Consider the following 20465-nt stretch of genomic DNA (forward strand, 5'->3'; position numbering starts at 1 on the left):
GAGTAAGGAACCCGCTCGGATTTTCAAGCACGATTTTTTGGGGAGCGAGGGGAAGATTAGTCGCTACGGTGGGGCTTTTATTTTCCGCTCAGTAAAATGTCCCCAGAAAATCGGCCGTTCTGCCATTTTTTTTTTATTTTTTTTTTTGCCACTGCTCCTGGCTCACAGTAATTTTGAGCCACCTCCCGAGAAGTACGTTGTGCTGTTTCTGTTGCAATGTTCCTGCAGTACGCCAGAAGACTGAAAAATGAACCCTGCTCCACTTAATGGGATCGCCCTTGTATTGGGATGATGCGCACTGTGTGAAGACAAATTGAAACTGATTTGTTCGGCGCCTCCCAACTCCCCTCTCTTGCTAAGACAGAAAGAGAGAGTGAGATCAGTAGCGTTAGAGATGCAGTAAGAAGGGCCTGGACACTTTTCCTAAAAGTTACAGGTCGTCAGCACCCGTTTTGCTCACGATCCGATTTCTTCTTTTGATAGCTTCCACGGCACGCGCTGGTCTAGTCAGAGGGTGACAAGAGCTAACCAAACGCAGAAGTAATTGATTTTTAACAGCCGCTTACTGGAGGTGATTCTGATCTCACACCCATGTAAATTCATTCCGCTAATAGAGTTGCTCCTGATTTATAGTGGAATGAGACCAGAATCAGGCCCCTCTCTTTCAGGGATGCTACTAGTGAACAAATGTCCACCCTATAAGAATAGGGGGCTATTTTATACCCAATAAGACGCTAATTTATACCAGTTGAGGATCAGACCCCGTGAGTTTTCCCCAGATAGCTTTATTTAAAGGTATGAACTTCTTAAGGGATAGATGCTGCCCCTCTCACAACTGGTCTACTCAGGGCATAAACTCTGCTCTCACTTAATGAGGTCACACGTGTCCCAACCGAGGGCAGAATTTGGCCGTAAGGCCTGAATAAGGGCACAGTACCCACTAAACTCCCTTAAGGCATCAATTTCACAGCGGAAAAACCGGCTAGTTCTGATGGAACAATGTTCGCATTGGATGTTGTTCGTTTCTGGCTGTAGGTGGATTGAATCCTTGATGCCGCTGCGCTTTTTAATGACTAATACGGTAGCAGCCTTAAACAGCCCTGACAGTCTCCACATAGCCCAAGGACGGCTAGAAGGCTTAGTTAGCAGCCAGAGCCCCATGAGACAGCAGGGTCGATCTAAGTGTTAACAGGGGATGCCCTAGCCTGGTGGATGTGCTGAAGACTGCCCCTGGAGCCCCGGTGGTACTGCTGGGAAAGCGCTTAGCCTAAGGGCAGGCTGCCTGCTGCAGGTTAAATCAATGAGAGTTTACCATTGGCAGCAGGATCGGGCCCCAGTATGGAAGCCCCTGGAAAGGAAGGGCCCGTTGGCCCAATCCACTTGAAGGACCAACTCAGCAGCGGGGTTTGTTACTTTAACTGCTCGCCGCCTTCTCTCGGCATCGGACCCCGAACGGCATCCCAGCGTCTTGTCACCTCTGGCTGGAAGACTCCGCCAGAGAAGTGATTAAACCTTGGCTTTGCACAACAGCGCTCCTGGCAGTTAGTTCTGAAGGCTGATGAACAGGAAAGTTCAAACAGGGGGGGAAATTGCCTATACGGGTTGTAAAAACAGACTCGAATAAGCGTCAGGTTCTGAGAGTAACAAAGAAAGGTAAAATTCGCACGCTCGTTCTCGGGCTGCCTTCGAAAAGCACGTCCTAAAATCCCCGTCTCCGCCCTCTTTGAACATGTCCTTTCATCAAGGGAAGGGCTCACCTTTAGTGTTAATTAAAAGTTTTTCTATTTAACCGACTTGCTTTCTAAAAACAAAACGCCAACTTTTCCTTGGAGATTGTAAAAAGCGGTAAAAGCACCCGATCATTCCGTCTGATCATTTGTCCAAAGATATATTTAGATAGTGTTTAAAGTGTCCTAAGCATCTGCACATCTGACGAGACCGGTAATACTTCTACGGGAGATACCAGTACCCCAGGTAAATGTGTAGAGCGTTGGACTATGTTTCCTGTCTGCGTTTTTAATTCTAGGCACTCTTCTTTAGAAGCTATGCTGTATTTACCCACAGTGTTTAAGCTTAAAGAGTGATAAAGAAAAGAAAGTTACAGGATACGCAGGGCAGCCACGTAGCAAAGGTCCATTGGGCTTTTAGCCTCTCGCAAGTGGTTCAAAGAACTAGATTTCAAATTTGCTAATTTAAAGCAGTCATTTTTTAGTCAAACACGTGCAAAACATCCTGCCACACGAGCTCTCAAGTGAGCAATGGTTTTTAAAGGGCTGAACGTCTCATCTAAAAAGTAGCCCAGTTCCACACGTTAGGAAGAGTTTCTTCATGATTTGATACTCCTCCAACAGCACGAGAGAAACCTGCTTGATCCCTTGTATAGCAAGTGGCAACACCCCTCAATATTATATTGTCACCCCCCGTTCGCCTGTATTTAAAGTTCCACATTATTACACAGACCCTATTTCTAATGGCCTATCAGATGTGTTAACATTGCTTCAAAGCTACCTGGGTGTATGGAAGTAACGGGATAAAGTTAAAGCAATTAAATGCCAACCGAAAGTTTACTTGTTTGATTGCGTTGTTTTTTAACATCGAATCGCTTTAGAAGAAGTCTCAGCACTACCGATGAAGTGTGAGTTTATTTTGCAAATATTTCCATGTTTCATCTCATATTCCAGGAATGCTCAGCGAGATTCTCTCCCCTCCCACCCCCGTGAGATATCGGTGTTTTTCTTGTTTTCCATCGAGCGAGCTGTAGAAAGGAGGCAGTCATTTTCCTAATGCTCTCAAATTAGCTCTCTTTCAGACTAGTATTGGCTTTTAATGGTGGAGATAATGTGCGGGGAGGAGACGTGGCTTCGCTTGGAAGAGGAAGGCAAAAACACCTGAACCCTGGGGTTTTGGAAAACTTGAAACTTTTTTCTTTCAGATTCCTTCAGGTTCTCGAGTTGCAGGAAATGCCCTTTGTGCAGTTTCGTGAAGATACCGTGAAGTGGAGCATTTCGCGTGAACGGAGTTTCTAAACGGAGTTCTGAGCCAGCGGCCTTTTGCTGTAACCGACGAACTTTAATGTTTCAGCGAGCGCCGAAGTTCACGAGTTCCGAACCTGTCATCGATTTCTTGTCACCGAGGTGTCTTCCGCTGGCTGGGGGCGGGGGGGGGGGGGTATTTTCTTCCCTTGCCTGTGGAGCCCTGGGTTTTATATATCCTCAAACAGAAATAGCTCCATCTGAGCAACCAAGCCCTCAGCATCACATTTGTCACACGGCCTGTTAAAATTGTCCCAAACTATTTAGTCATCGCTGATGGTCTCGTTAGCAGATTGTGTAAGGGGTTAACACGCTTCTCTGGGGCAGGTGGTTTGTTTGATGCGATTACGTTATATTCGCTGCACTGGCTAAAGAACAGTGGGAAAGAGGCCATCAGAGATGAGGTACGTTCATTGTTCTGTTGCATAGCCGAGCGTTGCCTATTTCTAGGATCAGCATTATCACTGGGGGCAATTATACCTCCTGGAACACGGTTGGCCCAGTTTAAAAAAACAAGCGCAACACATTCGCCTTTCAGAACAACCGGCGCTGTACTTTAGTGCCACCAAACCAGGCTTTTTAACTTCGACGACACTCTCATTCCTTCGAGATCTCAGCCGGATGTAAAGAAAAGAACTGGCGAGATTTGTGGATACTGTACATTAAAGACAGTCCAAGGGAACTTCAGGAACATTTTCTCTGCAGGGGGCCAAAGGGGGTGTAACATGAAAATACAAATCGTCACCTTTCTTTCAAAAATGTTTACGAATGGTTGGTAATCAGTGACCTTTATTAATTCTATTCAGATCTCTAGTGCTTCCTTGGCTGCTTGCTAGGCAGCTTTGACTAATTATCTGTGTGATCCTGGGCAGGATAAGCCCCTCTATTTCTGAAATCTGCCATGTATTTAATGTCACTGATTTCAATGCAGCGCACTTTATTCGTTGGAGGACCCATCCCAATTGATATGTGTTTCTGTCCTCAAGTAATTATGTGAGAACACGAACATTTAATGCCATCTGAAGTGACTGACTGACTGACTGACCAATCATAGGGCAAGTGTCTGCTCATCCGTCTTTTCCTTTTAATTTGACGTTAGCTAAGAGCATCTTTGAGATGTAATTGAAACTAACTCTATTACTCAAATCTCGAAGTGAGAAACGTTTGTAAACTTTGCATGAGGATCTATCTGAAGCCCAATTTCATGCAATCCAAAAATACAGATAGTAATTATAAATGTTCCTAATAAGTCCTATATTGTAGTTAATAGATAAACGTAGACGAATTCCCTCCTTGTCGTTAAGCCTCAATGGATGTCACATTATTTGTCAAACCAAGACCTTCCCTGAAGATCCATGCACTTCAAGTGCAAAATAATAATATGAACATACTATTCAGATGGCTGCTTTTGTTTGGCTTTCGATAACACGTCCAGGTTACACGTCCAGGTGTAATTTGCAAAAGCATTTCTAAGTGATCATTGGAAATTGTATTCCCTAGGCGTTCTAACCATTGTCTGTCAAACTGAGCGCTCACACCATTGATTATCATAAAAAAAATCAAAATCGAATGGAAACACGTTGTCAGTGGGTTCAGTGCAATTAAGTTACATTTGTTTTTTCACTCCATCTTTCCTGATTTCTTGGAGGATTTTTCCCATAAAAGTCTAAGCTGCTGGACTTAGTGGAACCAGGCACTTTCCCCTAACTGTTATTTGGACCATATGCTCTGCACATTCATTCTCTTTCAATCTATTCTTCTGGGCACTAACTGCTAACACGTTATAGTCACCTTGAAATTTCCTCTGCTATTTTCCAATTAAAAGCTTAATAGCCCTGGTAACGGAGTTCATGTGGTGAAGTTTACCATAGCCCCTTCTTCTGAAAGGCTTTCTGCTGGGATCCCATTATGTGCTTGAATAAACCTTTTCTAAAAACAGAAATGGGACTCGGGGTTGTCAGGTGTTGGGTTACAATAGACTTTCAGGCAGGGGACATTTTACTAACATAAATACAAACCTGTCCCTATAGGGAGATGTTGTCAAATACTAGGATATGAAAAACATTCCCATCAAATATGAGAAAAGGATTACTGCACTATATCAAACGAGTATTTCAATCTCACCTCCCAATGTGCACTCAAGTGAGAGAGGGGGGCCTCAGACCTAAGTATGCCTGTGAATGTTAGCGGTAGAGAGATAGCTATGGAGGACTTGTGGCACCTTAGACTAACAAATGTATTTGAGCATAAGCTTTCAAAAGCTTGTGCTCAAATAAATGTGTTAGTCTCTAAGGTGCCACAAGTCCTCCTTTTCTTTTTGCGGATACAGACTAACACGGCTGCTACTCTGAAACCAGAGATAGATATGTAACCAGATAGCTGACAGACCTGCTGAGAGACTCCCTGGGCTGGTATATGAAATCCATAACCTTGGAATACAGTACAAAACATCCATATTTTAGAAAGATTTCATTTGGGGATCTCAATATATGCCTAGATAAAATTCAATTAGATATTGATATATCCCCCAAGAGCCCCATTAATTAATCACCACAGTTGTTCCATGTATTACACTACAAATTATTAAAAATGTATTCATTTTCCGGAGTCGTTCATTCAGTGCAATCCCATGTATTGAATTCATTAGCTCATGCGCGCATGGCTTCTGTAGATTGCTGTGCAGCATATTTACATTGTTTTAAAATTAACCTTTCAGGTATTTATTTGGGTGCATGGATTAAATGTCGCTACTCATTTTACTTTATCAAAAAAAAAAAAAAACTCCTGTTAATCTAGTTTGTGTTTTTGCAAGAATTTCAGAGGGTTTAAAATTCCCCGTAGCGACTACACAATCATGGCAAGGTGGTCTGTGGGCTATTTTCAGTGTGAGACTCATACCAAGCAACAGAAAGGAAATGCAGACGACAGACGACGCAGAAGAAAGGTTTTGTTTGTATTCCTATTTGTCTGTGCTGCAAGAAAATGGAGTGTATCCTACACCGGATCAAATGCAGTTTTCTGGTAAAGTAAAGTTGGTCAGCAACAGATGAATTTTAAAACAGGATGTGGTCCCTGAAGCCCGCCGGATAATAAAATATGAACCAACCCATCCCGAAACTGGATACATAATTCGGAATAAAGCATTTTAAAAATGGAATATGTAACAGAATGAAAGACCATTTTTGCTGTACACATACATCACACTTTTATTCTCCCAGGCAAAATATTTTTAGACCTTAATTAGCAATATATGTTTAAAGTGTGCTAATTAGGCAATTAATTTAAAATAGCAGTTCCAGTATAAACATAATTTATTTTTATTTATTTATTTCTTGGAATAAAGTATGAAAACTTCGAAGTGTTGCATCCAGTCCTTTACACAGTGAAATTAATTTAATGTCCAAGCAGAAGGTTATATGTACCCTAAGAAAACAAGTTACAAATGAAATGTTGATGCACTCCTCTAATAAACATCTGTGGTAAGCCTGTCCTCCACAAACTGTATTCACTTTCTTTCCTGCAATGTAATCATTAAACTTTGTGTTTAACTTCTCGCTGCCATCTGAGAAATATCTTTGTTAAGTGATGTAGGTGAAACATCGCTGTGTTTGGAAGTTTTAAAAAAGGATTACTAGTATGCATCAAACAATGAATTAAGAGGCTGCGCGAATTTGATGTGAATTGTGTTTCCTCTCTACAGGGACGGTTTACATACAAGTAGCCATCTTGGCGAGGAACATCAAAAAGCAAGAATGGATGCATGATGCAGCCCGTAACTAAATAATAAGTGTAGGCTTAGATTTTTGAATGACATGTGATCTGAGCTTGGCAGTTGAAGAGCCTGTGGGGGGGGGGGGAGTTAAGCATGGCAGCATTCAAGATGTTCATTTCTAATGCAGCTTCTCTTTACCTTAGTCCTCTGAAACGTAGATGAATGAGTTCAGCAAATACCTTTTTAAAAGCCTCAACATCTCTGCCCAGCCCTGAGGGGCAGAGATAATTTTATTGAGGAAACTTGTTATTTATGTATTTATGTATTTATTTATTTTTGGTGGGAGCGAGCCTGCTTGGCTGCGCCTTCGTCTTTGAAGTGCGTATGCCGATGGTGTTGAATGGGGCTCCTGGATCTGGGGTCCTGGGAGACTCTGATCCCCCTGCCTGAACTTGAGAAACTTCCCCAACAAACCAAATCCCGTCATTGCCTTCCTCGCCTCCTCCCTCCACCGAGGTGGGCTGGGCACTCACAGGTCCCCAGCTGAACCTCCAACCTGCTCACCAGTCTCCTGCCCAGGGAGGGAGAAACACCAGCGCCCTGCCCCTTCCTGCAGGGACTTCGCTTGGGGGCGGGAGAGACCATTTGTCCCTGACTCGAGAGGGAACCCCCCCGACCCCCCACTCCCCAGCAGCTGCCTAGGAGGCTGGGCGCGCCCCCTCCCCCCGTGGCGCCGGGCTGCAGGGAAGGTGAAGGGCAGGGAGCGGAGGGGCGGGGAGCGGAGCTGGGAGACGGCGGCGCGGAGGGGAGGCTCCGGCACTGGGCAGAGCGCTCTCCGCCGGGTCCCAGCCGCCGGCGCCGGGAAACCTGCCCGCAGCAGCCGCGGAGGGAGCAGCAGCCGCTGGATGCGATCGCGCCCGTAGCGCCCGGCGGGATTTCGCCAGCGAAGAGCCCCCGGCCCCTCCCCGGCACCCGGCGGCCGCCCCCTTCCCCGCTCTGCCCCCGGCCCGGCTGGGCTCCCGCGCGGGGCATGAACGGCTACGGCTCCCCGTACCTGTACATGGGCGGCCCGGTGTCCCAGCCGCCCCGGGCCCCCCTGCAGCGCACCCCGAAGTGCGCCCGCTGCCGCAACCACGGCGTGCTGTCCTGGCTGAAGGGCCACAAGCGCTACTGCCGCTTCAAGGACTGCACCTGCGAGAAGTGCATCCTGATCATCGAGCGCCAGCGGGTCATGGCCGCCCAGGTGGCGCTGCGCCGGCAGCAGGCCAACGAGAGCCTGGAGAGCCTCCTCCCGGACGCCCTGCGCGCCCTGCCCGGGCCCCCGCCGCCGCCGCCGCCCGCCGCCGCCGGCGGGGACTGCGCCCCGCAGAGAGCCCCCGCCGAGCTGGCCGCCGCCGCCGCCCTGCGCTGGGCCTCCGAGCAGCCCGCCGCCCTGCAGGCGCCGCTCCCCAAAGCAGGTAAGCGCCGGGGCATGGGGCGGCACGACCCGGGGGCTCCTCAGCGCCCGCGGGCATCAGGCGGGCGCGGGGGGGCCCGGACCCAGCAGGAGAGGAGCCCCCTCGGTGCCTGGGCAGGGGGCGGCTCCGCAGGCCACGGGCCCCGCAAAGCCGGGGAGGGCCCGGAGGAGGGACGGGGCCAGGCTCCGTAACAGGCAGCGGGCAGGGGGAGTTCCCCATAGCAGGTCGGGAGGGGCCCCCCGGGGGCAGGCGGGCCGCAGGCTCCGCAGCGCTGTGCCCCGCTCCGAGCCGGAGGGAGCCTGTGGTCCAGACCCGCAGCTGCCGGTCTTTGCAGACAGCTGCGGGGACCGCCCTCGCTCTGGGGAGTTCGGGCCGGTGCCGCGGGCTGAGAGTCCCTTCGGAGCCCGAGTCTGGCCCCAGGGCCGCGCCACCGGCTCTCCAGCAATGATTTCTGCTTCACGGCGGTGCCCGGGGAGGGGGTCGGATTCCGGGCCTGGGTGTTTGGGGAAGTGGGCACTGACCAGCTGCTGGCTTTCAAGAGAGATGAGCTGGCTTTTTGGGGCGAGGGGGCGTCTTAATAAATCGGATCGATTGTCAGGACTTTGTATTATTAAACCACACTGAAAGTGACTGGGCTGACTGGCCCGGGACTCGCTCCCTAAACCTGAACCATGGCCACTGAAAAATGATTAGAAGGAAACAGAATTCAACCTGCAAAGAGCCGACAGCTACTGACCAGGCACACGGGCACTGTACGGAATCAGACTGAGCGGGTAGAAACCCCCCCTAGCCCCAGTCCCTGCCCCGGCCTCAGCATTCGCCAGGCTGCAGAGCGGTGTCATTTCACAGCAGAGTCTCAGCCTGGGCTTTCCTCACAGGAAACCGAATAGCTGATTCAACTCACTTCAGGCCACGTCCTTCCCTTGGCTGTAACTCAGTCATGCCCCAATGGGAGGCTGCCCGAGTAAGGACGGGGCAAACATGGACAGCCATGCGTCTGCATACCTTTACACTTGCAAACAGTGCTGGTTCCAGTGAGTGGTCCTTCTGAAATCGGCGGGATGTAGCAATGTGAATGAAGACCGTTTACTTGTGAGAGATCCAAGGGTGGGGCCCCCGAGTGAGGGGCTCCCATGTTATGGTGATGAGTGCCCGTGCAAGACCCTCGATAGACAGTAAGGACCTCAGGAGTTGCTCCAGAATTACAGCCCGGCCACGTTAAGGTCAGGTAGCACTTTGCATGTCACAGAAGCGGTACAGATTCCTAATGCGCCAGGTCTGAGCTTGCAAAGGCGAGGGGCTGCGGTGCGATTCCAGTCGGAGTCCCAATATAGCGCCTGCCTGGCGCCTTTGCAATAACTCAGTTCATCAGGTGGATCTTTAGTCAGCTCTGTTTTTTAGACGCTGCCCTATTTTTGTGTTGTGGTGGAGAAAACAGTTTAGGTAGAACAACGTGTCTCTTTCCCGCTCCGATGGGCACCTTTGGAGGCCGGAATACACTTTACATTTAAACCTCGGGCTTCGAATTAAACCGCTGAGTTGATTATTTTGCACCAGGTGATGAAAATCAACACACAACTAACCAGACCGCAATGAGCAGTTTTCGGCCCGAGCTGCTGTTCTGCTGAGGAAGGGGGCTTGTGACGTACAGCGTTTCCTGGATGCGCACAATTGGGAGTTACCCAGTTTGGGTGCACAGCTGTTCAATGCAATTCTTGTTTAAGTTGATAGCTTTGGTGGGAACCCATTTCTGTGCCTCAGACGTACGGAGTAAATGAATGCCGATATATATCCATGGTTCCGTCATTGAAATTAACTAATGAATGGGCTGTTGGGAAGGGAAAGGAAACGCATGTAGTAAATGTTATTAGCCATATAGTACTAGTATCAGTTGACTAATATATGTATTATTTATTGTCCAACATCTCGAAACCAATCGGAACTTACATCGTATCCCATTATCACTGCAAATCTGAAATTAATCCCCGGAAAACTTTAGGGCTTGCACTTTTTTGTTCAGCTAAATCATTTAGGAAGGGGTAACCTTTCCCATCTCCAGGGGCAGAGGCTGCAGAACAATTCCCCAAGCCATAACAATACGCAATAAAACACTGAATATGCAGCGTCATTAAAAGAATAAGGGAGGGAACGGGCACGTTTGTTTTCTTTGAAGAGCAGCCGGTCATAAGAGTTCGAGACATGTCAGAAGGAAAACGAGACAACAGTGGCATCGTGTTTATATAGTTGAGATTCCTTTGACCTCCATGCAACATAAATACAGACATATTCCCTCTCTTTAGTTCCATTTAATTCTCTAAAATTAAGAAACTACCTATGCAAAGGGGTACATAAGTGAAGCGGTGTTGCTGCTGAGTGCAAATAGCACAGGGCTGATGCGTGGAAGAAACATTTTTCTGGGGACAAACACAAACCGAAGCCTTTTTCACCGAGTACAGGGCAAGAGCACACACTTATTAAAACATAAACTTCCAGGTGAAATCAACAGGAGCACAAAATGAACGGGTGTGGCCCAGAGAGGGTTTTTCAGCGGGTCAAACCAAAATTAGCCCATAAAAGACACAGAACTCTTGTAAACAAACCACTGGCTACAGAACGTAGATCGGTCACAAATATTTCCCCCTCAATTAATTATTATTCATGTATCTAGGGGTTTAAGATGGTTTGCGCATTGGGTAGTTTAACTTGTATGAGCTATTTTCAATATATCTACAGGGATTTTTTTCTGGACACTAATAACTGAAACAACTGCAGCCTTCGATTAGAGGGAATTTTAGCCCAAAGGGCCACGAACCCCTAGAAAGAAACGGAGTTGGATTTGCGACGATCTTTCCACAGCCATCTTTCAGCTCTTGAGTGTTTCTGTAACGACAGACTCAGCCCAGCCCGCTTGCTCCGCGAGCCAAAAATAAGGGTCATTGCAAAGGTGGGTTACTGGAGTTAGGTGCTCTCCTTCACCCCCATTATTCCTTCCTTCCCCAGTCGGCATCCCTCCACCTCAACGATGTAGGAGGGGCTGGTGGAAAAGAAAGCAAAGCGGGAGCTGATCAGCTCTCAACGCCAGATCTTTTCCGTGGTCCTTTCAGAGCGAGGGAACCCATAACCCTGAGCTGGCTGCTTCTCTGGACTTTTACAGGCCGCATTCCCTTTCTAGCTCGGAAAGGAGGGGGGCGGATATTCCAGAACCCTAGAGCTGCGCTGCGCGCCCCTTCTCCAGTGGCTAGGGAAGGAGCGCTGGCAGAGTTAAGTCAATTTGGCTGCAATGTTGTCAGGAAAGTTTCTGTGGTCTTCCGAGGCTCATTGCACTGTAGCCAGGGCTTGGCATTTTGTCCCACTTGTCATCGTTCCCAGAGGACAGGAAAGAAATGAAGTTGCTTACAGCAAATCTGTCGGTGGGGCCCTGGCTGGGTGGGATCGTTTCCGCAGGGGAATTAACACTGGATCGCTGTAATCGGAGCTAAAGGAAGGGAAACAGGCTCTTCCCCCGCGCCCCGAACAAAATGGGGCAAGATTTAAATGATAGCGTCGGAGGGAGGAAAGGAATCTAGGGGCCAGATCTCGTAGAGCCTTATGATCCCCCTAGGGAAGTCAAAGACTCCACTTGGGTGAGTAAGGCTAGTTTAGGTGCGCCAGGCTTTGCAGGGCCAGGCGCAGAGACGGCTTTCAGTGCCACAGGTTATTTTATTCTCCTTGCCACTGTGGAACCAGCTGGGCTTTCCCATCCTCCCCAAGGTCTGCTGCAGGGGCCTCCCCCCTTCCCCACGCACTCTGCTGTCAGCTCAGAAAGGAAGGAGCCTCCAGGGCAACTGTAGGACCAAGGTCTCCGCGGGCCATCTCCTTTCCTGCGCGCTCCGATGGATTGTCTGATTTACACGAGTTTTGTTACTTCTATTCTGGGTTAGTTCTGGCTGTGAACAGCTACCAGTGGCGCGGCGTGGGGCGTTGTGATTTCCCACCTCCCCTTGGGGCAGGCCCAGCGCCTGTCATTGTAAGGATTTGTAATGAGCCCCATCTCCATAACTCCTCCTAAATCAGACCCGGGTCCCGCTCCGGGTCGGAAAGTAAATATCAGGGGGAAGATAATGCAGGATTGGTGTAGACTGGGCCAGAGGGCGAAACTGTCCCTGATTTCGGTGGGGACGGGATCAGAGCCTAATTGTAATAGCCGAGAATTTGGGTTAAAAGCTCGCTCTTTCAGAGGGTGGCCCGTTGATTTCTAAACAGGTAGTTCGCGACCAAAGCTTCTCCTAAACATGCCCGTGTGTGTGTGTGTGTAGATTCTAGCCCTGCTCACAGCATCTCCCTCATCACACAGCTACACACGACGACCGCACACGGCTACGCGGCTTGAGCTGCCAGCCAAAGAACTCACTGAATATTAGCTCGAGTCGTGTTAACCTGGAGTCCAGCTCCCTCTTTTCATCTGCTATTGGCTCTTAGCCCTGCCCTTGACTTCCAGCCCCCAAACTTCTCGGTCCCCTTGTTCAGTCATCCCTCCCCGGCCTGGGCTATAAGCACTATTCCCACTCTGAGCGACACATTTAGCTCTCTGCAAACCCACCAGTAACCCGCAGAAGCGTTGCCACTTCTCCACCACCCCATCCGAAGCTTAAATCTCTGCATGCCGTACTCGCTTCCCCATCCTGCTAAAGAACAGGCCAGGGACGCTTACAAATCCAGAGTGAGGAGGGGTGTCTTGTGTGTCTGGGGGAGGAAATGCCAGGAAAATCCCGGTTCTGCTCCCTCCAGCAAGTGCAACAGAAATAAACTCCGCCAGCAGGATATAAATCTGGCGGACAGAAGCGATGTTGACTTGCACACCCAACTTTCTTTCCCCCCTGATATATGAACTTCCCAGTTTAAAAGATTACTGTAATCACAGGAGGACAGTGTAAATCGAATCTGATAGCAATAACTTTTGGAGAAGGTCAGGCTCAAGTGAAATGTTACCAGGCAACAGGCATTTTGTTTGCAAAATACAATCAAAGAGCATTGATGAGAAATTTTTCCCTGCCAGCCAGTCAGCACTTTCTGCTAACAGCTTTACGGGGGGAAAAGGAGTAAATCTTTATAAATCAATCTGTCAGGAGCTCTCCCAGCCCCTTCCCTCAATGGTGTTGCACTTCTTCGTGGAAAGGGAGGGAGATTTTGCTTATCTGCACCTCCGCTGCCTCCCTGGATGCAAGCCCTTCAGAGAGTTACTCCCTCCCAATGACTCTGCTTTCTCTCATTTTTAATTAAGGTTGCAACTCACGGGGCTCATTCGGAAACTGCCAGGCAGGTTGCTTTGCGTTCGTTGTAAATAGACTTCCTTTACAATCAGGGGGCAATAGAAAGCAAGGCTGATATACCTCAAAACAGCCGACCACCCCTCTGGATCGTTCCTTTTAAAACCGGATTCACCAGTCCGGTACTTTTCTTAATTCACAGAGTCATAGAAATTGGAGATGGGAGACAACTTTTAGATCCTCTCTCCCCTATAGAGTATGGTTCCTAGATACCACAGTGAATAGCATACTGGAGAGCGGTAACAGGATTGTTCCCTAGGATATATTAGCCAGTGCTTTGTCCCATCTTTTATAACTCTGGGCTTTAGAGCCATCCAGTGTGTCCTGATTTAGGGCCAGGTTCTAATACCCTTTACTTGGACTACTTTACTCCTGGAGTAGTCCTGATCACTTCAATAAGGCTATTTTCCCAGTAAAGTTCAGTTCGGGAATCAGAATCTGTTCCTTAGACTGTAGTTTTCTTAATTTCTTCCCATTACATTACACCATCTTGTGCCACTCCAAATAATTCTTCCTCCTCCTATCTTCACCCTTCCCATAAACATGGGTCTCCTCTCCCTGTGCCTCAGTAATTATTAGTGCTTCTAAACAAATACTATGAAGAAGCCACACTGGGCCTTTCGTTGATTTAAGTGCTAGGTTTTGCTTAAAACTCACAGCACAACATTGCCCGTGGGGAAAAAAATAACTTAGGAGCAATCACTCTCCATCTGCCCAGGAACCACAGGCCTTTACAAAGAGGGGAGGAAGTTTGCAATGAAATGGGCTGCTGCGGATTTTTTTGGGGTAGTGACTATTATAACAGTTTCATAGGGATCCACGGTATTTACCGTGTCAGGTCATTACGGGGACAGAAACCGGGATAACAGTAGTTAGGGGTGGGCTCCAGGTAAATTTGGGTTGCAGGTAGAGCCCTCCTAATCAGATACAGTTTAGACCCATTTTCGGGAAGGGCTATCAGTGGGACTATTAAGGGCAGCAGGATTTATCCCAAAGGATTAAACATGTTTTCAGTGAAGGAATGAACTGGAGAGAATGGCTTTTTGTCTGGCTGTCTTTCATGGGTACTTACATGGCCCCATTATCATAGTATATGAAATCTCACAATCTTTAATGTATTTATGTGTAAGGAAGAGATATACTGTATAGACATCTCCCTTAGAGCTCACAATCCCTGTGGCCATGTATGTCTACATCTTTACAGCCCATACATACACACGCTTCTCCCATTGCTCTGTGTATATATATCTATATCTTGCTATAAAATGTGTGTGTGAGTGAGTGAGAGAGAGAGAGACATGTTATGGAAGTTCTCCATTATTAGTATAAACAAGGAAAGCTATTCTCTCTGGTTACCTGAGGGCTAACAAAACAGGGCACTGAATGCATGCAATCTGAAACAGCATATGTGTTATTAAAAACAATTCTAAAAGTTGCATGAAGCCAAGATTTATTTCTATAAAATACAGATCACCTTCAGGAGAAGTTAGAGAATATCACAGAAAGATACAGTGGGCTAAGAACAAAGTATACATTCATTTTTAGTTAAATCTATATTTTAGTAGTTGAAGACTCATCCTATACTTGGGAGTAATATAAAATTAAAGCCCTAGATGTGGCTAGTCTGCATGTTACATTTCTGCATTTCACTATCAAAATATTTGTATGGATTTGTAATATAGCTTTCCAACTCCTTCATTATTTAACAGTTGTTATTCTCTGCCCATTGCAAATACATAAAAATCTAACCTCAACCATTCCCACAAAAAGAGGGAAATGAACCAACAAAAATTACCCTTTGCCAAACACCACTTGCATACCATCTATGCATTTGCTAGAGGAACTAGTGTTCAGATAAGTTGCACAAAATAAACAAATTGCCTTCCAGGCAAGAAATCAGCATGACCTGTTAAGTGGTTCAAGGCAGTCACCATCTGACCTGTCAAAGAAACTAGACATTTGTGACATCTACAGGTCATCATGAGTTTTGAATTGGTGCATGCCACATCCAGATCAGTTCAGCAGGAAAAAGGCTTTTGACTGACAACCATACAGAGAAGAATTTTATTATAAGAATAGGATCAACCCTACTATATATAATTTTCTAAATGTTTACTAAGGGTAGGAAGGAAAATCCCTGTGAAGTAGTAACAATGAGGAACAAATATTTCATTTAAATAGTTGTAATCTACCTTTGTGACTCTGATACTAGGAGGATGTGGGCAGTCCGTGGAGATGCATACCCCTCCTGCATGTAGTGCATGTTTCACCAATCACAAGCCCAGTTTCGGGGCTAGGAATAAGGATTTTTATAGGGTATGTGTATTATGAACCTATCCGGATGTCACTGAAGTCAGAGAGTATGCACATACTTTTAGATTTTTAGTTCAATAGATGTAATGTCTAGAATCTGAAAACACTTTTAAGTCAAATTTCATAAAGACAAAGTAGAAAATTTGAAAGCTAATTAACCCCACCCCCAAAACATAAAACTCATAAAGTAATAATTTCACAAGGCCAGAGCTGTATTTAACTGATTTGGGAGATGTAATATGAATATATTTTCCCATATATATTTGCTAGGTTATGGTGCCCAGTATTAAATGTAAGCTACATAGCAATAAATACATTTTGGAAACTAAGAATACTTCTGAAATACACTTACTTGCATGCAATTTACAAGAAAAAATACCACCATACTATCTTCCTCAAGTGTCTGTGTACCAGAAATAACCACGCAGGGGCAAGAGCTGCTGCAGCTTATCTCCCAAGCTCTGTCCTGCAGTCTTTCCACATGTAAAGTTCCTATTGATGTTAATGGAAGCTACACTTGAAGAATGCAGGATCAGGTCCTTAAAGTCAGCACACTGCAGCAGTTGGGTGTCTGCAGAGGATGAAGGTGGGTAGCATATGGAGTACCAAGAGTTCTCCTCTAATAATGTCTGGCCTACACACAATTACCTTGTACACACACACGTATATCAATTTTAAAATGTTTATATCATTTTTGCTTGTGTGTGGGTAAATTTCCTGTTTCCCTGTCCCTGTTTTCTTTTGCTGCTAAGACAGAAATGACACACATGGAGCACGCAGGAAGTGCACACACATTGTTTTCTGCTTGATACAACAGCATGTGAAATTATAACTTCTGTTCATAGCCTAATTGTGCATCAGACATGGCCATAGTGCATAAACTGGTATGGTAGGGCCTGAGCTTGATATTGCAAAACAGATGCTAAAAAGCAAACTTTAAAGGTAACCAAACTTTTCTTAATATTTTTCATATACACTGGATTTCCAGGAAGAGGGAGTTAAGGGGGATGAAATCTCCACAAGGATTTCTGACTTGCTGAATTCCTCTGCAATTATTCCATCTGGGAAATGGGGTTTGCTCTCCTGAAGAATGAATCATGCATATCCCAGGAGTTCTGCAGGAGGCCAGGACCATTCCCATATAAGCCCTGAATCTCTGTGCTGGTTCTGGAGCCCCAGTATCTCTCCTTCCAATCAAATTCACTACCAGGGCCTACCCCAGGCTCCCAAGGCAACCTGCAGAGGAAGGCTCCCTCACAGCAGATATGTGTATGTGTGACAAAACAGTAATACAGCCCCAGCTCTGGGAATTTTCTCAAGACCTGGGAAAGGGGGATGTTGTCACAAAGATCACTAAGCCCTTGTTCTGCGTGGGAGCAGATCTCAGAGGCTGAGCTGACCAATAATAATACATTTAATCAGCACCATGAGAAAATGAACACTCCCCTATCTGGTGATCACTAGGAAAGAGATTCCATGCAGTGGACAGACGGGGCACTCCAGATTGTTTGTCTGCAAGCCTATCTGAAGTAACTTACAGTTTTGAATGAGTGGTTACTAGCATGATTTCCAGCCCCAAAGCTCCTTGCTTGCTCCAGGCTGCTTCCTTGTGCTAGTAAGGTTAATAAACCCTCATTTTAGTGCAGTTTTGCAACAAAATGTTTGAAGGCTTTGTTCAGTGTTTATTTAAAAAAACAACAACAATTAGGGCCAGGTTCTGCCAGCCTCACCCTTACCATCAACAACATACTCCATGCTGAGCTCTAGTAAAATCACTGGAGTACTTCAGGGAGTAGGATACTACTCTACATGAGTCAGGCAGGCGGAATCGGTCCTTAGCGAAATAACAGTGAATATCTCCCAGCAAAATATATTGAAACCTTTCTCTTTAAAAAATGCCAGCGAACCAACTCTCCTGGCTTATTTTGTTTATTTCTACCAAGGAGTCACATTGAAAAGGGTTCCAAAATCTTTCCACATTCTGGCCAAGTTTTTCAAAAGTGACCAGTGATTTTTAGGTGTCTCCATTTTTGGGTGCCCTGAAAGGGGCCTGATTTTCAGAGTTGCTCAGCATTTCTGAAAATCAGACACCTTTAAGGCATCCCAAGTTGGACATGCAAAAAGTGAGGTACTCAAGATAACTAGTCACTTTGGAAAATCTTGGCCTCCTTCTCTATAGTGTACTAAATTAATTAGGGTATAATAGATTATAATCTAACTGATATACAGAGAACTAGGGCTTCATGAATCTAAGGGGCAAATTCTACCCCCTTCCCTTTTCCCAGACATAGTGGGAATATTATAGTCTGCTGCACAAGGTAAGAGTGCAGGTGTAGGAGAGATGAGACAAGAGGCTATTGCCCCAGCATGTCACTGAGCTGTGCTCTATGGACTGGGGGGAACTATGTGGCTCAGAGTGGGGAGCAATGTTCCCCCTAATTTTTGACAGGCCATGTGCGCAAAAAATTTCTTCTGTGCAAATTTTTGGCAGGCCGTGTGTGCAAATATTTCTTCTGTGCAAATTTTTGTGCGCAGGGTGTTTCGCCGTGTGCGTGGGGTTTAGGATCTGTCTGTGCGCACAGCTTAGAAGGAACAGCGGTGGGGAGGGGGCTGGCTTGTGTAGGAGCAGAGGAAAAGTGTGCTGGCAATGAGGGCTTCTTCAGCCTTGAGACAGTAGTACTTATGGATGGCTTCACTAATGCTGTTTGGCCTTGTGGGGTTTATTTCTGTGCCCCAGGTCCCCTCAGAACACTTCAGTGCACAGTCCATTCACTAAGAGCATGATGTGGTCCTAAGAGAATACTGATTTAAAAGAGTGAAAATGCCTTTGGGGAAGGCTGGCATTCAGCTGATGTACTGGTGTCTTACGACTGGGAATCCCAGTTAGGAATGGCAGATCTAGCACTCAGCAGGATTAGCAGAAATGGAGTTAACCAAACCCATTCCCTTTCTATGTAATGTAGAAAGATGAAGATATTTACAAGGGGGTATCAAATGCGTAGTGCATTTCCCCTCAGGTCAGCTAGTCCTCAGTAGAGAGCACCATGCTGGCTTGAGCATTGGTATCGTATCATTTAGCGTGACACAGAGAGAGGGGTTTGGGTACAGGTTATTAATGTAGGCACAATGGAAATAGGATCTCCACTTCATTCAACCATTTATTGTAATCTCAGGATATTCTTTCCTTCAGTAAATTCTTGCTTCATTCATGTTAACAAATGTATAATACAATGTATGAAAAAAGTTTTTGGGCTCTGTGAAAGGTTTAACCCAACTGCCTTCTACTTTACAGACATGACTGAGGAACGGTTGGGTGATACAAGTGGAACAGATAATGCTGAGACCTACAGTGACAAAGACACAGACCAAAGGAGTTCCCCTGATGTGACAAAAGCCAAAAGCTGCTTCACTCCCGAGAGCCCTGAAATAGTGTCAGTGGACGAAGGTGGTTATGCAGCCCAGAAAAATGGTGGCAGCACAGAGAGCAGACCAGGTAGTCCCAAGTACCACGCAGAACAGAATCATCTCCTGATAGAAGGTCCATCGGGGACAGTTTCTCTGCCTTTCAGTTTGAAGGCCAACAGGCCTCCTCTTGAAGTGTTAAAAAAAATCTTCCCCAACCAAAAGCCAACCGTGCTTGAATTAATCTTGAAAGGCTGTGGGGGTGATCTGGTAAGTGCTGTTGAGGTCCTTTTGTCCAGCCGATCTTCAGTAACTGGTGGGGACAGAACTTCTACAGAATCAGACAGTCTTGTTTTGCCTTCCAATGGGCACATTTTTGAACATACGCTGAGTTCATATCCTATTTCCTCTTCTAAGTGGTCTGTAGGATCAGCCTTCAGAGTTCCAGACACATTGAGATTCTCCACTGATTCTAGTAGTGTTGTGCCAAATCCTTTGGCTGTACCTTTACAGCACCCTTTCCCACAGCCACCACGATACCCACTGATGCTGAGGAACACTTTGGCGAGAAATCAGTCCAGTCCTTTTCTACCTAATGATGTCACCTTATGGAACACCATGACGCTGCAGCAGCAGTACCAGCTGAGATCCCAGTATGTCAGCCCGTTCTCTAGTAATTCTACCAGTGTGTTCCGAAGTTCACCTGTCCTTCCGACTCGCTCATCAGAAGACCCCAGGATCTCAATCCCTGATGATGGATGTCCAATTGTGTCTAAACAACCTATTTATACAGAAGATGACTATGATGAAAGATCTGATTCTTCAGACTCTAGAATACTCAATACATCATCTTAGAATGACACTTGACATGCGATAAGTAAGTGATATTTGCAATTCAGCTGAACTACTGGGCAACAAGAGGAGGGACACATTTTCTATGAAACCCTTGCAATTATATAAAAAAGTGACTTTGCTTGGTACTGTACATTAGCAATAAAGACATAACTTATTAAATTTCTTGCACTTCACTGGAAAATGCCAAATAGCTATACTCTATGGCTTTAGTGCTGAATGTTTATTACAAAAGAAGATTCTAATGCTCAGAATAATTATGGGAAAGCTGTGACTGTGGAAGATTTATAATAGAACCTAAAGCTGAAGGTCTGCCTTGCCCCTTAACTCAGACAACCGGGGATGTTAAAATAGAATACTTGAATGCTGTTTTATAAGAGAGAACTCCTCA

At 46.3% G+C, this 20465-nt stretch overlaps 1 protein-coding gene across 1 annotated transcript; it reads left to right on the forward strand.

Annotated features, from left to right (window-relative positions):
• The first annotated feature begins 7774 nt into the window (after positions 1-7774).
• Positions 7775-20140, forward strand: DMRT3 (doublesex and mab-3 related transcription factor 3). The gene is made up of 2 exons (XM_073346246.2): positions 7775-8201; positions 19113-20140. The coding sequence occupies exons 1-2, from the start codon at positions 7775-7777 to the stop codon at positions 20075-20077; spliced, it is 1392 nt and encodes a 463-aa protein (XP_073202347.2). The 3' UTR covers positions 20078-20140.
• The last annotated feature ends 325 nt before the right edge of the window (positions 20141-20465 follow it).

This window comes from Lepidochelys kempii, chromosome 5, assembly GCF_965140285.1.
Source record: "Lepidochelys kempii isolate rLepKem1 chromosome 5, rLepKem1.hap1, whole genome shotgun sequence".
Classification (NCBI taxonomy): Eukaryota; Metazoa; Chordata; order Testudines; family Cheloniidae; genus Lepidochelys; species Lepidochelys kempii.

Coding starts and splice junctions, on each gene's coding strand:
- DMRT3 (XM_073346246.2), top strand. CDS start 7,775: ATGAACGGCTACGGCTCCCCGTACCTGTACATGGGCGGCCCGGTGTCC. Junction 8,202..19,112: donor GGCGCCGCTCCCCAAAGCAG/GTAAGCGCCGGG, acceptor TCTACTTTACAG/ACATGACTGAGGAACGGTTG.